The sequence below is a fragment of the Mobula birostris genome, chromosome 12 (genome assembly GCF_030028105.1).
Source record: "Mobula birostris isolate sMobBir1 chromosome 12, sMobBir1.hap1, whole genome shotgun sequence".
Lineage (NCBI taxonomy): Eukaryota > Metazoa > Chordata > Chondrichthyes > Myliobatiformes > Myliobatidae > Mobula > Mobula birostris.
In genome coordinates this window covers 82,669,510-82,687,402 of record NC_092381.1, presented here as the reverse complement: position 1 = coordinate 82,687,402, position 17,893 = coordinate 82,669,510, and the positions used below count along the sequence as shown (strand labels likewise).

Sequence of the window (17,893 nt, the reverse complement as noted above, 5' to 3'; positions counted from 1 at the left end):
ACCAGTTCCTATTTCGTAAGCCAAATATCCCGACAACTGCCTAACACAGCCATTTTATACAAGCATAGTAATAATGGCTGACGCGCATGCGCTATGCCGCGCATGCTACGTTCACCAAAAACAAACTAGTAAAAATAGTTCCAGATATCCATGGGAATACAGGGGTTCATAATGCATATAAAAGAAGAAAACGAAGTACTTAAACCCGACAATAGTTTATGCCCTTCCTCCCATGAGCCACCGCGGTGGTGGCTCGTTGCCGGAATCTCTCCGTCTGGGCCTGACCAGGGTTTTGTCCTTGCACCAAAGTGACCCGTTCACTATCTACGGTCACCATGAGTACTATGTGCGCTGACACCATCCTGATCGTCTTCATCTCGGTCTGCACCGCGCTCCTGGCTGAAGGTGAGTGGGCTTCGTGCTGGCGACCTGCGCCCGTGTCCCGGCGGCCTGCACTGTTTGTAATGGGGGAAGGGGGAAGGGAGAGTGGTTGGATGCTCTCAGATGTTGTGCGGAAAATAGAAATACAGTATTTGCAATAAATGTTTTTCCTACTTATGGTCAAATTCAGAGGTTGTCGAACCCTTTGGAACAGCTGGACATAGTTATCAAACAAGGGAATTTCTGGTTTGGGCATTTCAAGAGGTCATCATCATAGAAAAAAATGAATAAAGTTAATGATCATTTATTACAACAATAGGAGAGGTTTGGAAAGGATCTGCTTAAGTATGATTGTCAAAACTTTTTAATAATGGATAGAAATGGGAGAGGATAACCCAAACAATGTTGTGCTACTGACAGGGATACCAAGAAAATCGTTAATAATCTTTTAAATTAAGTTTAAATGGGTAAATTAAACACAACGGATAAAGCAAGTCTGTTGCTTGGACTTGAGGACCTGAGTTAGAGGGAAAGGTTGAATAGGTTAGGATTTTTTCCCCCTGGAGCATAGGACAATGAGGGGAGATTTGATATAGGTATACAAAACTATGAGGGTTATAGATAGGGTAAATACAAGCAGATTTTTTTCACTGAAGTTGGATGAGACTAGACCTGAAGGTCATTGGTTAAGGAGAATATGTTGAACTTCTTCACTCAAAGGGTAGTGTGATTGTGGAATGGGCTGCTGGTGGAAATGGTGAATATGTATTTGATTGCAACATTTAAGAGATGTTTGTATATGGATGGGAGAGGTATGGCGGCCTATGGTCTAGGTACAGGTCAATGGGACTAGCCAGAATAGCAGTACGGTGCAGACTATAAGAGGGTCTATCTCCGTGCTGTAGTTTTTAAAGAATCCAAGAGAGGAATTTGAATGTTTTGTGATTCTGCATAATATCAGAGCTATTCACTGAACGTTTGGAAAAACTTTGAAAGCCAGGTGAACCAATAGCCCTTGCCTGCTCCCTGAACCTCAATAGTTTTTATGTAACAGCATGAATTACTTCATCTTACATATTCGTGGCTTTTCAGTTTAATAACTGTGGCATTTTTGAATTGTCTTTGATGTAACCTGTAGAGGGGAAATATATATATGTTCATCTTTTATTTACAGGCATCACCTGGGTGCTGGTGTACAGAACTGACAAATACAAACGGCTAAAAGCTGAAGTGGAAAAACAGAGCAAGAAGTGTAAGTATTAAACAATCAAAAAAACAAAGGAAATGCTGGGAATATACAGCAGGTTAAGCAGCATATATGAGAGAGAGCGAGAATAACTTCTCAGTTGAGGTGATTCTTCAATCAGAAGTTGATGCTTTTATTTGGAGTTAGGAAAAGTTAGAATAAAAATGTTTTAAATTGCAGATAAGTGGGTAGAGAGAGCAAAAGTCTAATCAAATAACAGAGATTGCGATGCATTAATGGTGGTCTGAAAGAGGTCGTGAAGGCTTGTTAATTGTAATTGATCGGTATGAAAAATGATACAAGTAGGTGCTGGAGGAGGCTGCAGATGCTGAAATCTGGAGCTACAAGCGATCTGCTGAGGAGAAATGTGGGTCAAGCAACATCTACGGGAAGTTGTCAATGTTTTGGGTTGAATCCTGGCATGAGAATTTATTGGAGATGAATGATAGAGGAGTGGAGGAGGGGGAGAAAAAATGTACTGGAAATTGGAAATAAAAGATAATGCTGGAAGTATCCAGCAAGTTAAATAGATTGGCAAGGGAAAATAAATTAGTGTTCTAGATTGATTCTCTGTCATCAGAACTGGCCAGTTCAAAAATCAGATGTGCCGTGCTTAACTACATTTTATATATCTAAATTTTTTTTTGTAGGGAATTATGGATTCATCATTTCCTGTATCTCATACCTAATGCCACTTCCCAGTTTTTCTTGCTGAAGCCTAGTTGGTAGTCTTTGCTCTGTGCCACCTGATAGCATTGTTGAGCATTGCATATTCAGTGCTTTTGTGTTTGTACGTATAAGCAAGTACGTTTAATGCTGGGCACTTTGCAACAGCTGAGATACAACGTGCTGTTTTGTTCAACTAACTTCATAGCGTCACTCTACATGAGGGCTGATGAGAAAAATTCTAAGTGCTCATATCATTTAATCTTTAGTTAGTTAAGTAAATATTTAGTTAATTTTGCAGTTACATCTAGTCTAGCATACTTTGTCAAAGTGAATCTGTAAAGTTGGTTTAAGAAGTAAAAATTTTTCAGCCACCCATTTACACTAAGCCTATGCAATCCCATTCAATTCCCCCTATGTTTCTGTTAACTTTTCACATGACCTCTCTCCCCCCCCCCCCACACTGCAATTCCCCAGGGTCAGAATTTAACAGCCAGGGTCTTTGAAAGTTAGAGGTAGCAGTCCTCCTAGCTGTGCTACCCTAGTTCTTGTTATTTTTTTATTCTGTGAAAGTGGTACCAGGCTGTCTTGAATTACTGCCCTCTTTGTAACCACACTGGTTACGGTTAGGGATTTCTGATATGTTACTATATGCAGTGCCAGCAGTGGTGTCACTAGCGGTGTCACTTGAAATATCACTGTTTTAAAGGCTTCTGAGGAACTTGGAAGCTGATTGGTTTCTCACGCTATTGTTGCTCCAGGCATTCTCTGGATGGTAATATTCGTGAGAGAAATGCTGCTGAACTGAATTGCCACAGTTCATCCCATAGATTATTCAGGGCTGCAGTGCGCTGCAAATTGAAGGCATATTCATTAACGGGGTACCCATCAAATAAACTATTGTAAATGCTGTTAAAATTCTCAGGTAAAATACAGTTTGCTTAAATCATGCATGATAAAGGCTTTAAATAGTGAAGATTTGACATAAACTCTTGGCCTCACAATCTACCCGATCATTGCACCTAATGATCTACATGCTCTGCATTTTGTATGTAACGCTGCGTTTTGCATTTAGCTATTGTTTTCTCCTGTACTACCTCAGAGTACTTGTGTTCTGAAATGGTTTTTATACACGTCCCACTGCTGCCTGTAAGGAGTTTGTACGTTCTCCCCGTGACTGGGTGGGTTTCTTCCAGGTGCTCCAGTTTCCTCTCACAGTCCAATGATGTACTGATCAGTAGGTTAATTGGTCATTGTAAATAGTCCAGTAATGAGGCTAGGATTAAATCGAGGGTTGCAGGGTGGCGTGGTGCAGTGGGCCAGAGGAATCTACTCCACGCTATATCTCAATCAATAAGTAACTAAATGCCTTGCAAAACAAAGTTTTTCACTGTATCTTGGTGCATGTGACAATAATAAACCAACTCCAAGTTTTCAATCTCAGCCTTGCTTTTGTAGGTACATTGTTGAAATGGTGAATTTAATTCCATTCTTATTCAGAGCAGTCCTAAATTAGTGCTGAGGGAGTTAACAGCATGTTTCTTTGAAGGTTTTGGGAAATTGACTTTTTAATTTTGTACTTGTGCAATATGAATATTATCTGTCAATTAACCCTGCATGGACATCAGTCATATTCACCTGAACACTTCTCCTAGACATTTGTATTAAATAGGAACATAATGGGAATAGCTTGATGTCCACTTAATTCAATTTCTGGTAATTATGATTTGTTTTATTGTTTTCTTTCTCAACAGTAGAAAAGAAGAAAGAATCTATTACAGAATCTGCAGGGAGGCAACAAAAGAAAAAAATAGGTAATTATCAGCAGAGTATCTCAAGGTGACAGTTTCACTTCTAAAGAATTTTCCTATAATTCAAAATATGAGAGATTTCACAAACAAAGAAAATTAGTTTGCTTACTATTCTGTGAGTGATTGTTCCTTCGGATTGTTTTCAGTGGGGTTGTTCAGCGGACAGTTTTTAATCTTAAATTTGAGGATGTCAGTGCTGTGCAGTAGGGTGATCCAGAGAATTCAACGTGTTGTGCATTTTAGAGATGCTCTTCTTCACACCACTGTTGTAACACATGGTTATTTGAGTTATGGTCGCCTTCCTGTCAACTTGAATCAGTGTGGCCATTTCTCCTCAGATCTCTCTCATTAACAAGGCATTTCACCCATGGAACTGCGGTCTACTGGATGCTTTCTTTTGTTTTTCACACCATTCTCTGTACACTTGAGAGACTTTTATGCGTGAAAATCCCAAGAGATCTGCAGTTTCTGAGATACTCGTACCACCCCGTCTGTCAACAATCATTTCACAGTCAAAGTCACTTAGATCACATTTCTTTTCCATACTCATGTTTGGTCTGAACAACAAGTGAACCTCTTGACCATGTCTGCATGCTATTATGCTTTGAGTTTCCGCCACATGATTGGCTGATTAGATATTTGCATTAAGGATCAGGTGTTCCTACTGGAGTGACCACTGGGTGAAATAGACGAATGGAAATATACAGGAATCTATATATAAGCCTATCCTTTTTGATGTTATTTTCAGAAAGACAAGAAGAAAAACTAAAAAATAATAATCGGGATCTTTCCATGGTAAGTTGATTTCTCTTTCAAATGACAACATATAGATTATGCTGGTTCATAGAAAATGTAACAGTTTCCTTTTGGAGAATATCCATCTGCACAATCTGCTAATTATACATTTCATTTGTTTAATTCTGCTTTGCTAACACTGGAAACTATAACAATGAATGGTAATGAAAGAAATACAGCAAGGACTCTTTGAGATCATATTCCATGTTGTAATTTAGAACAGGAGCATTTTCCATATAAAAGTTGTAATTAATCTAATCAGCATGGAATCAGTCTCCAAACTAATATATAGTTCTTTAGAAATGACTTAATTATTTGTTAATAATTTTCATGATTTTGTTAGGTGCGAATGAAGTCGATGTTTGCTATTGGATTCTGTTTCACTGCTTTGATGGGCATGTTTAATTCTATGTGAGTATTCCCAAAGCAATTTCTTGCTTTTGAGTCGGTAATCTTTTGTAGTTAAACAAATTGTTCCAAGTCTGTGTAAGGATCAGGAAACTGATTTTTATTTGTGTATTTTTCACAGTAGACAGTCTTGGCATCGCAGAATTTTATAATAGATAACTGTTGAAATCAGTTTCTGCTTTTTTTTCTCTTTATGTTACTCAATACTACCTTTGCAAAGTTAACTTTAGTACTCCAGGTAGCAAAATATCAATTGATATCATTTTGCCTTGATTTGATAACTTCATAGACAACTTGCTGACATATGATATTCACTAAACTGCAGATGACAGAGATCATTTATTCTAATTCATGTGTAATCATTTTATTAAAAGTGCAGTGCATTCCAGTTAATTGAGACACAACAGGACCAGTACATTTTGGCCCAATTAAGCGACTGCCTCAATTAGCTGAATTTTCACGAAAATAGTAAAAAGGTATTAAAATAAAAAAGATGTACTACTGTTTAACTGAGTAATAATTAATGTATTTAAATGAAATGCAGAACAAATTGGAGGACTACCAATACCTCTACAGTATGATAAAACTGTGTATTAGTTCCTAATAGTCATCAGTGGAGGAAATCATCTGCCGTGTAAAGGACAAAATCAGCACAGACACCCGATAATGGGCTGCCTTGTTACGCTTTAGACAACTGCATCCTCCAAATTTTCATTTTCATTGTAACATTCAATGTCAACACCTTCAAATTATTTGTAATTCCTAACTTGCTGAAGTAATGAAATCATTTCACTTTTACTCCCGGTCGTTCCTGGCATCTCCAAGCCTGAATACTTGACACAGTGGTGAGCAAAACGGTTCCAAATTGTCTGACTACTTATTTCTCACCAACTATCAGTGACCAAAAATTACTACTTTTTGAACACAAACACATGCAACTTATGCTATTTAAAAACTCTTCACTCTAAGCATGGTATAGTGTCTAATGGCCATGCAAGTTCACGTGACTGATGCTAGTTAGAAACTGGTGACAGTCTCCTGCCCCAATTAAGTGGCATGGTATCCCAAATTTAAACAAAAAGGAATCCTGGCTATTTTCTCGATTTAATTTTTGTTCTTTAAGAGTTGACCCAAATAAACAGCTGCCCTGATTAACCAATTGCCCAATTAAGTGGAGTCTGCTGTATGCAAAATGATTGCTGCTGCTGCTGCTATTGGATTTATAAATGAGATTATGTTGTTATTGCTGAAAACACAAAGAATATCTGTGGGCATCTGGAGTTACCAGTTTGCTTGTGGTACCCTGTGATACAGATTTATATGGACCCCAAAAAAACAGGTATTTTAAGGGTCTTACTTTCTATTGCCGCGATGGCTAGTTTGCAAATGTCTTTCAAACAATTACTACATGTCATTTATGTAAGTACAGAATCATTTATTAAAATAGTCTCAGCAACTGAGTCAGCTGCAGTGATGTTTCAAATTTTCATTTTATCTTGCATGAGTTTGCAAAATTGAAAGGTGAGACAACCCTGATGATCATTGAATTTTTTCCAGTTATTTTCCTCTGTTTGCATACTTATTGCTGGTGCTTTTGTGGCTTTAGTCCTTTCCTTTTTCGTTAAATGCTGGATCATTGGGAAATAATTCTTATGATCTTGAAATGGTCCTTATTTAATATAGTATACTTTATTACCTAAAGCCATTTTGTGTCAAACAGCCAAATATTTTACAGTGGGATTCACAGATGGAAAATATTTGGCTACCTCTGCAACCTGTGTAATGTGGTGCAGGTTGTAAATTTCTACATGCCAATTATGCTTTGTTAATCATTGTACATAATGGGAGGCCTTCATTGGTCAGGGTCAGGGTCAACCATGGATGTTGCATCCCAGCTGTCTAGATACGCAAGCCAGGGCAGTGCACTATGGAGAACAAGCTGTTGCCCATGTAGCTAGCTCCACCTCTCCATGTATCTGATGAACCCAAAGGAACCATTGAGACTGATACAGTTTAGCACGAGTGGTGTCACAGGAGTTGCCAGTCAATGTTGGAGCTCAGCACAGACTGCCTTAGGGACTCCTGTTCTGATTTTTCCCTTGGGGTTTACTCCCAAAGCTTTTCTTGTGAGTGGGTATAGCTGCAAGGCAGCGGATGTTTGGGATCGGAGTGCTCCTTCTCCTAGATGAGCTGCCGACCATGGCTGATGAGCTCCACCTGCCCAAAGCAAGGTGCCGGTAACCTGCCTTTACCCCTACTCCTGTCAGTAGAAACAGTTCTAAGCCACTCCTGATGGCCAGGAGCTGGACTTAGTTGTCAGGCTATTTGAGGTGCATGCTATTGGGAGCAATAACCAGCCTCCTCCCCGGACTAAACAACCTTAAGTATACAGTATATAGTAGATGTTACATTTAGCTCCTGCTTTTTGTTCACTAATCCATGAAGGTTCTCCCACAGATGTAAAGGTGTAACTCACATTTATGAGCAGAAAAAATTTATATTGTTGTGATATCTTGAACATGGGCTGCTGCTGAAAGTATTGATAAGTGCAAATCAGTAAATGATTCCATATCAAATTGTGTACAGCGGCTTGTATGATTTAGCTTGGCTATTAATAAAGGAAAATTTTGAGAATTAAACCCTGTTAACATGAAATACGTAGTTGTTGCATTTGAGGACATTGTTTCATATCAGAAATAAGTTCTTAAGTTTTCTGTCAGGAGACTTTGAACTTTTAATTTTTACCATTCCTGAGAGAGCTGCTATTGCAATAACTGAAGCAAGAGATTCTGGTAATAGAAGTGGAAATTGCTTGGTAAGGAAATTGTGATAAAACTTCAAGGTCAAGTTCACTTTTGAAGGATCTTTGACCTAAATCTTTAATTGTTTCTCTTGTTGCAGATGCTGCCTGGCATGCTGAGTTTTTTGAGCATATTCTGTTTTTATTTTGGATTTTATTTGTCTACGTTTGACATTTAATGCCATATACTATTGATCCCCCACACCATAAATTTTCTGTGGGGCACTTTTGAACAGAAACTCATCTGGACCAGGCATATGAATATCAAGGCTGCAAGAGCTGATCAAAGGCTGATAACCCTGCAGTGAGCGACATGCCTCCTCATATCCTTTTCACCATCTACACAGCACAAATCAAAAGAGTGATGGAATACTTTCCACTTGTGCAGAGAGTTGAAGATAGATTGAGTGAGCACAGGTTTGGCAGACAGAGTTAACATTGGTAAATGCAAGGTCATCAACTTTGGAAGGAAAGGTAGAAGATTAGGCTATTATTTAAATGAATGCAATGTGCTGTCATGCAGCAGGACTTGGTGCTTGTGCATGAATTAATTTATTAAGTTGGCTTGCAGGTGCAGTAGGTTGTTAAGAAGGCAAATGGAATGTTGGCCTTGCTTGCTAGAGGGATTGAATTTAAAATAAGGAGGCTATACTGCAGCTCTTCAGCGTACTGGTGAGGTTGCGCACAGACTGCTGCGTGCAGTTCTGGTCTCGAGAATAGGAAGGGATCTTATAGAAACATAAAACTATGAAAGGCATGGATAAGATGGAGGCAGAAAAGTTGTTTACACTGCTACGTGAGAGTAGAACTAGAGGACTTGGCCTCAAGATTTGGAGGAATACATTGAGGACCGAGATGAGGAGGAACTGTTTTTTCCAGAGAGAGTGGTGAATCTGTTAAATGCTCTGCCCAGGGAAGCAGTAGAGTCTACCTCATTGAGTATATTTAATACACAATTAGATAGATGTTTGCATATTAGGGGAATTGAGATACATGAGGAAAAGGCAGGTAGGTGGAGCTGAGTCTGTGACTAGATCAGCCATGATCTTATTGAGTGATGGTGCAAGGTCAACGGACAAGTGGCTTACTTCTCCTATTTCTTGTGTTCTTATGTTGTATGGGTGATAGCAGCAGCAGGAATTCTCAAGAAGTGCAACACTATTTTGTACAAATCAATCTGATTGGCATCATTAATCAAGCTAAACATTCATTCCCTCTGCAATAGTTACATGTGTGCATCTTCAACTTGTCCTTTCTTCTCTGAGAGTATTTACAAAGACATTGTGTTTACTAAAAAGGAGGACAAGAGAAGCAAATGATTGGGACACCACCGGTTGCAGGAAGTATATTGTCTTTTTCCGTATATCACTGGTATTGATACTTACGTGACCGGTTTAGTTGAGTTTCTTGCGTAAGGTATCCCTGCAGGATATTTATGGTGAGATGATATCAGTCTTGGAACTTCCAATGTAATAGCAGTCTACCTTTACCAGAAGCACTGTAAGTGATTGATGACAGCAGCTAATCTCCACTTTATATGCTGGTTTTAATTATATCTAGATTACGAAGAAACACTGCTGATGGGTGTGGTCACGAGTCAGACCATCAGTTCTATCTTTCTATGATAAGCTTTAGAGAAATTAACATTTAGAATGAGAAATGGCACAGAATCGGGACCTTCCCTAAATTGATTGTATGGAATGATGGGGGTATATTTATAGTATGTTTCTTTTATTTGCTTTCTCTTGGGAAGTTGATTTGACTTTGTTTGATTTCCTATGTGATTATTTCATTTTTAGTCAAAGCTTGACGATCACATATTAATATGAAATGACACTACTCGCTCATCTGAGATTGGATATTTTCATGAGAGGACTTAACAAGCTTTTGTCAAGTTTGAAATCGGATTCGTTTTGAATTTAATCTCAACATCCTATTTTAATAAGGGATTCTGAATTCAAACTCTTACACATAATAACTTTAGAAAAATAATATTTCTTGTACCTTGCAAAACTTTGTATTTTTGTAAATTTCATTTTGTATTATACAATTGGCCTTCATTATTCTCTTTCCTTTGCAATACTTTCACTCCTTTGCTTCCCTGTATTTTTGTGAAGTACAGGAAATAAGGACAAGAATTTACGTAAGGAAAAATGAAGTTGATTTTTTCACATTTTAATACTTGACAGGTCTTCTCAAGTGTTTCTTATTTGTAGCATCAGATAAGCTCTCATCCATGTGTTGATCCATCATGTGGCATGCTTTTGTTGTCATTGATTATATTATGGGATAAATAGAATGGAACTAGCTGGTTTGCTCAGTGATTTTCAGTTTATTGGATGTCGCTAGAAATTTTGAATAATCTTGTTTTCTCTTCCCACCTTTTTGTGAACTCAGGGACACAGTGGAAAAGTAGATCAGTTAACATGATGTAAGTTAGAATGAGGAACTCTGCAACTTCAGACAATGGTTCAAAACCTCTTCCATTGTGAGCCACATTGTAGGTCTTCCTTTGTAGTGTAATGTTCTCCATAACAAACAATGCCTATCGGGAGGAGAAGATGGTGACGCGACACAGCGCGCACGGCCTCTCTGGTGATGAATATCTGTAATCTGTCAAGTAGGAGGCCATGCACAATTCTGATTTGATGGAGACAGACGTGAGAGCACGGAGGAACATCTGGTGAAACTTCTGAAATGCCTGTTTTGCTGCCGCCGCTACTGTGTGATCCGAAATCTCCAGAGGGGAAGGCCCCGAGTCCTCGGCTTTGCCTGTTGCTTGGCGGCCGGGGCTGAGGTCGAAGCGCTCGGCAGAGATGGTGCTCGGTGTCGGAGGGCTGGTTGGAGGCTCGAAGTTTTCGGACGGACTCAGAGTTGGACTGTGGTCGGGTGCTTCCAGGATACTGCAGTGGCAAGTTTGCGGCGCTGGAAGCTCATGGCAGGGAGAGTTTCTTCCTTCTACTGTCTGCGTGAGATGTTGGGGCTATCGGGACTTTGAGACTTCTTTTTTACCGTGCCCTTGGTCTGCTCTTATCAAATTATGGTATTGCTTTGCACTGTTGTAACTATATGTTATAATTATGTGGTTTTTGTCAGTTTTAATCTTGGTCTGTCTTGTGTTTCTGTGATAATCATACCGGAGGAACATTGTATCATTTTTTAATGCATGCATTTCTAAATGACAATAAATGAGGACTGAGTATCCTCATAATCTAATCTAATCTGTGTAATGTTTTGAAATCAGCTGATTAATTAGTTTCCTGTTATTCAGATATGTCAGGATTTCTGAATATTTCCAATAGTTGAGTGTTAGTTCCTTTGAATGACATGACAAATGAGAACAGTAATGAATCCCTTGTGAAAGGTGCATTGTTTTCAATGCCAATGCATCTGACATATTTTGAGGTTCAGAATCTTTCATCCTGCTTATGTTTAAGCCCCTTCCATTGTAACATAGATATCAACTGTTGTCAAATATTCCAAGTTACTTGTGATTTAAAGGACACTGCTAACATGAAAACAAGGCTGATCCAAAACTGACTATAGGCCATTTAGACTCCACAGTGTATGCATAAATGTAGCACAAAATGTAAGCTTAAAGTTCAAAGTAAATTTATTACCAAAGTAGGTACTGTTTATATTACCATTTACTACCTTGAGATTCATTTGCTTGCAGCCATTTACAGGAAAAAAAGAAATGTACCGTTTTTCATAAAATTCTACCATAAACAGATTGGTAAGGGCATCAAAGGTTACAGAGAGAAGGCAGGAGAATGGGGTTGCGAGATATAATAAATCAGCCAAGTTGGAATGGTGGAGCAGACTCAATGGGCCGCTTAGTGTGCACCCTTAAAGGCAACTTCCATGTGGTAGTGTCCCCATACTTTTACTGCCCTTGCCCTCCTAGCTGGTAAAGATTGTAGATTTAGAAAATGCTGCCTAAGAAATCTTGGTGGGTTGTTGCAGTGCCTCCTGTAGATGGTACAAACTGCTGCTCCTGTATGTCGGTGGTGGAGTGAGTGAATGATTATGAATGGGGCACCTATCAAAGGGGCTGCTGTGTTCTGTGTGGTGTCAAGTTGTTTGCGTGTCTTTGAAGGTGCTACCTTCTGGGCAAGTGGAGAGTATTCAGTCACACACTTCATGTCCACTGTGTGCTCGGTGTACAGGCTTTGGGAAATTAGGAAGTGTATTACTCACTGTAGGATTTTTGCCTCTCACCTGCTCTTGTAACCACATTGTAAATATGGATGCACCAGTTCATTTTCTAGGCAACATATTCTTGTTTTATACACCATTAACTTTTAGTTTTATGGGTGTCTTAATGTTTTTAATGGTTTTATTGGTTTGAATGTCTTCTTAGTAGTAACAATATAATTCTCTTGTATTTTCTCAGTCATATGTTCAATCTTTTTAATATAAGTTGTTTTTATTTTATGTGCACAATAACAATGAAACAAGTAATCAATGCAAATTTCTGAGTTATTAAGTCTATGCTTATGGTGTTGTGTTTTAAGTATGACTATGATTAAATTGCTTAATATTTGCTTTCTCTCTATTGTTTTTAGATTCATAAGCTGACATATTATGCTAATACATATTGGGTCTTTGATTATCTTTAATATTTTATGTGCACAAACCTTCACGTTTCTAGTCATGAAGTTATGAACTTTTGATTACCATATGTAAATTCTAGTTGTTTTCTTCTAGATTTGATGGCCGAGTGGTCGCAAAACTCCCATTTGTCCCTTTGTCATACATCCAAGGATTATCCCATCGCAACCTCCTTGGAGAAGATTACACTGATTGTTCTTTCATCTTCTTGTACATTTTATGCACAATGTCAATTCGACAGGTAAGCATTGTTGACTTCAGGAATAGAAAATACAGATTAGAAATGAAATAAAATGTGGGAATTAAAGTCAATATGTTGACAGCACTTGGCTGTCAGCCAGATGCAACTGGAAAGTAAATTCTAACTAGATGTCCATCTGTAAACTCACAGTTCACATAAAAATGGATTTTTCATAGTTATTTCAGTGTTTGAGAGGTAATAATTAGTGTAATAAAATTCTAGATGTAGAAGAAATTGTAATGCCTTTGGATTTTTTTCATTTAATATCAACTTAAATGTCATGCTAGTGACATCTTGGTACACTCTTGTTCTGATATGACTTGCACAGCATGGTATTTCCTGTAAGGGATAGCTGTTTTAAAATCAACACCTTTCTCTTGAGTTTATCTGTTTATAACTAACTTGAATTGTTAAAGTTATACTTCGCTCCTTGATCTTTCCAACTCATCTCTGCATTCTCATATTTCAGTAGTTTAACCCAAAGGCAACTTCTCTCTGGACTTTGTATTCTAATATAGTGTTTAAAGTTTCAAACTTTAAATGAAATCATTGTACTGATACTTTGATTGTTTTTCTTCCTTATCATATTTGATTTAGTAGTGTTAAGTAAATATTGTTTTGTGTATATTTAAAAGCATTTAAGTTCACTGAAATATTCTTACTGACCGTCATGGAAGAGAGGGGAAAAGTCTAAATGGTGCCGTAAATTGTTACTATGCATTTCTTTAGTGTTTAGAAAATACAGATGTACTTTGGATTCAGCATCACTGATAACTAATTTTTGCTCTGGAGAGGAAAGAATGCAGATACTGGAATCTGGAGCAATGATGTGTTGGAGGAAGTCAGCAAGCCATGCAGCATCTGTGGGAGGAAAGAAATAGTCAATGTTTCAGGTTGAAAACTTGCATTAAGTCTGAGTACAGAGGTGAGGTGGCCAAAATAGAGAGAAGGGAAGTGGCAAGATGGGATTCAGAGGCATCAAATGTTGTTCATTTTCATGCTGAGTTCCTTCACCATTTTGTGTGTTACACTGGTTCCAAATGTTTGTCTCTTTAATGGTTCCCATTCTCACTTCCTTTACATATCTGAATCCAGCTCTGGTAGTACTTTGTTTTCCTGCTTGTCTCCCATCAGCAGCTGTTTCCTGTCGTAACACTTGCATCTCTCACCCCATCTTGCTCCATCTTTTTTTCAAATTTTGACAGCATCCAGCTATCATTCACCTGCCACAATCTTCCAACTCCACCACTGTTCACCTCCGCAACCTGGTACTACCTACTTGCTTTTCTCAGTACCTTCCTCAGTCCACTGATTGCCTTGGAATCCTTTCTTACCAGTCCCCTCCTCCTCTTTATGGTGGCCATCTTGCCTCTTCACTCTCAATCCTGTTGCAGGATTTTGACCTGAAACTCCCATCTATTCCTTTCCTCCCACAGATGCTGCATGACTTGTTGGGTTCCTCCAACAGGATGTTTATTGAACTAAATTTCCCCATCATTATATGTATTAATTCAATCTTTCTTTGATTATACATTTGTATTTAAAAGTTTCTTGTTTTGCAAATAGAACTAAATTTAGTTTTTGTCATAAATATTATTTTAAAATAAAATGTTTGCAATTTTAAAAAATCTTTCCCAAGTGTAGAAAATCTTAAAGTGGTTTACACCCAGTGAACTGCCTTTTGAAGCATAGCCATTATAGGGAAATGACAGCCAATTTGCATGTGGCTAGATACCATGAGTAGCAGTAAAATGAGTCTGCATTTAATTATATTTATTGAGGAATAATATTGATTCGACAATGAGACAGAACTTCCCTGCTTTTCTAAATATAGTGATGGAATAATTTGCATTTAGCTGGAGAGGCACCTGAAGCCATGACTTGGCATTTTTTCTGTAAAAGCTGCAATGTTGCATCAATCTTATAAAGCATGACATAGCAATCTATAGTCTTGCGCTAAAGCCTTTGAAGTGGAACTTGCAACCTTTTGGCACAAGACAAGGATGCTGCCAACTGAACTACTACTGACAAATAGTTACTTTGCAAGCCCTTAGTTATTAGGATATGTTGTTAAGCTGAGTACAGATGTAAACAATTTTTTAAGTATTGTACACTTTATAGTACGTTTGCAAAGCCAACATAATTGATGCTGTTTATTAGCAAAATATTCAAAGATAATTTAATAACTTATAATTAAAGATGGATACAATTGGAGTAAATCAGAAGGGTTGACTCTCTTGGAGGGTTGTCGAAACTGGGCAGCACATATATTAAAACTGGAATGATGCATGGCCCCTGCACAAGTATGACATGCAAATTCATGAAGCTGTGCGGTAGCGTAGCAATTAGCACAAGCTGCTGCGGCACCAGTGACCCAAGGTTCAATTCTGCTGCTGTCTGCAAGGCATTTATTTGTCTATCAGTGACTGTGTGGGTTTCCATTTTTCTTGCTTCTCACATTTCAAAGATTTACAGATAAGTAGATTAATTGGTCACATTGGGTGGCGTGGGCTTGTTGGGTGGGAGGGGCCTGTTACTGTACTCCTAAGTAAAAATAGCATAGATTTAATATAATTAGTAGATTAAGAGAGGAAATGAGGACCTTTTCTGATGTGAAAGAGTGGTATGAATAAGAGTTCACCCTTAAAAGGTCAGATGGCAAAACCTTATCTTGGTGGTATCTTGTTGTATACTTGGAGAATTGTAACCTGAGGAAAGGAGGAATGAAGTTGGGTAGCTTTTTTATTTTGGACCAGCTTAAACATAATGGGCCAAATGGTCTCCACTGGTGCTGGAAGTTTTTCATTATGCTTCTATATTCTGTTTAACATAGTATATAAAAATGTGTTTGCCTCTTTAATGAAATATCTGTAATTGGGTGAAGGTCAACATTTCAAGGGAATGAACTGATTTTTCATTTTCACCATTCGTCTGCATAATTTTCTGAGGCCGAAGTTAAGAAAGATTCAAGCATTTGCATTGTCTTTGAATACAATTGCTTTCATTGTTGAAATTATAGGATCTAATTATACTTGTATATACTTGTGATTTAATATTTTCCTTTCTGCTTCTCAGAATATTCAGAAACTACTGGGTCTGGCTCCATCCCGTGCAGCAACCAAACAGGCTGGAGGATTCCTGGGACCACCTCCTCAAACTAGCAAATTCTCATGATGGAATGGTAAAATAGTATTGAACATCAAATGTCAGCCTGCTAAGACTCTTCACATCTAAAGAGTCAATTTAAATTCTTCCTCTTTCCATCAATAAGGGAAATATCTCTTGGATGCCGGTATGTTGAAAGGCTTTTGCGTAAAATGTAAATGAAATGTGATGGTTCTGGAAACAAGAAAAGATACATATATGATTTGCAGTTGAAAGGTTGTTCACACTGTTAAACAGTCCGTGCTGAAGGCAGGTAAAACTTAAAAGTTCCAAAGCATGAAGATTATTCCTGATGTTTGCATCCTGTTTACATCAGGAATGTGATATACACATTGAACAAAACCATGTTTTATCTGAAACAATATTTTTTAATGCATGGACCTACGAAATGCCAGATTATTTTGTGTCAGGAATGAATAAAAATATTAATTTAAAGTTCAAGTTGTGGTCAGAGTTTTTTTATTATCATAATATTAAAAGAATAAAGCTAATTTTGCCTTCACATTAGAGTTTGCAATGGAACCGACCTGTTGGAAAGGTAACGAATGTCCAAAAGCCAAAAGATATGGAAACTTAGTGTGGGAGCAATACAGGCAGTATTGAGAAACAAGTGTTTTTCAAATTGTTATTGAGCTGAAGAACATTTGCTGTAGTAAATTTAATATTTTTCCAGCTTCACATGCAGTACTAAAAGGCTGACAGGTCAGCTGCAAACTTGGTATTTTTTTAATTACATAATGCATGTGAAATCATCAGAAAAAGCTAGCCAGTATAACTATCTCATAGTTTACATTTAAGATAGTACATATATTATCAAATTATGTATACTATATACAACATCGAGATTTTTCTCCTTACAGGCAGCTACAAAACAAAGAAATCCAATAGAATCCATTTAAAAAGATCATCAAACACCCAATGTAGAAAAAAGAACAAATCGTGCAAACAATAAGAAATAATTTAAAAACATTCAGAACTGAAGTTCACAAAGGTGAGTTCATATCCACGAAGCCAGTCATCAATGCAGCCAGTCCAGGAGCTCAGTAGTTGCAGGTCAAAGCCTCAGTTCAGCACAGAGACGGGTAAACCTTTCCGAATGGACGTGGAACAGTGGTTACTTCTTTTAAGGTCTTGAAGCCTCTGCAATTTTTATGGGAATGCTCCGAGAACCTGCATTACTTGATGGGCTAGTTGACCTTCAGTGTCATTGTATATATAAAATGAGAAATGAGAAGCATCCTACTATTGTTTACATCTAATAGTATGTCACGTCCTTGGTGGCCACAAAACAAGAAACACAATAGAATCCTTAAAAACCCCACAGAACAAAGACCTTCAAACATCCAATGTGCGAAAAAAAGAACAAATCATGCAGACAATTAAAAAGTAATACACAGAACATTAACCACAGAGTCCCCGAAAGTGAGTGCACAACCACTTTCAGTGCTGAGTCAAGTAAAGCTGGTCTAGGAGCCTGATGGCAGCATGCCATAACCATGGAGTCAGTCCAGTGCTGAAGTGAGTAAATCTCGCAAAAGCAGTGAGCTGAAAACCAGTTTGTCCTTCACCCTTGCCCTTGATGCCTTGATCAAACCATGCAAACAGTAAAAAAAAGTTAACAAAAACACATGGAACATGAACAACAGAGTTCCCATAAGTGAGATTACAAAGTGAAATATTAAAATAGATTCGTTTAGATTAGATTATGAGGACATGCAGTCCTCTTTTATTGTCATTTAGTAATGCATGCATTAAGAAATGATACA

The 17,893-nt window shown here is 37.9% G+C and overlaps 1 protein-coding gene across 1 annotated transcript; it reads left to right on the top strand.

Annotated features, from left to right (window-relative positions):
• The first annotated feature begins 210 nt into the window (after positions 1–210).
• tmco1 (transmembrane and coiled-coil domains 1) lies at positions 211–16,568 on the top strand. The gene is made up of 7 exons (XM_072274229.1): positions 211–405; positions 1,556–1,633; positions 4,048–4,107; positions 4,853–4,899; positions 5,243–5,310; positions 12,818–12,962; positions 16,038–16,568. The coding sequence occupies exons 1-7, from the start codon at positions 336–338 to the stop codon at positions 16,134–16,136; spliced, it is 567 nt and encodes a 188-aa protein (XP_072130330.1). The 5' UTR covers positions 211–335; the 3' UTR covers positions 16,137–16,568.
• The last annotated feature ends 1,325 nt before the right edge of the window (positions 16,569–17,893 follow it).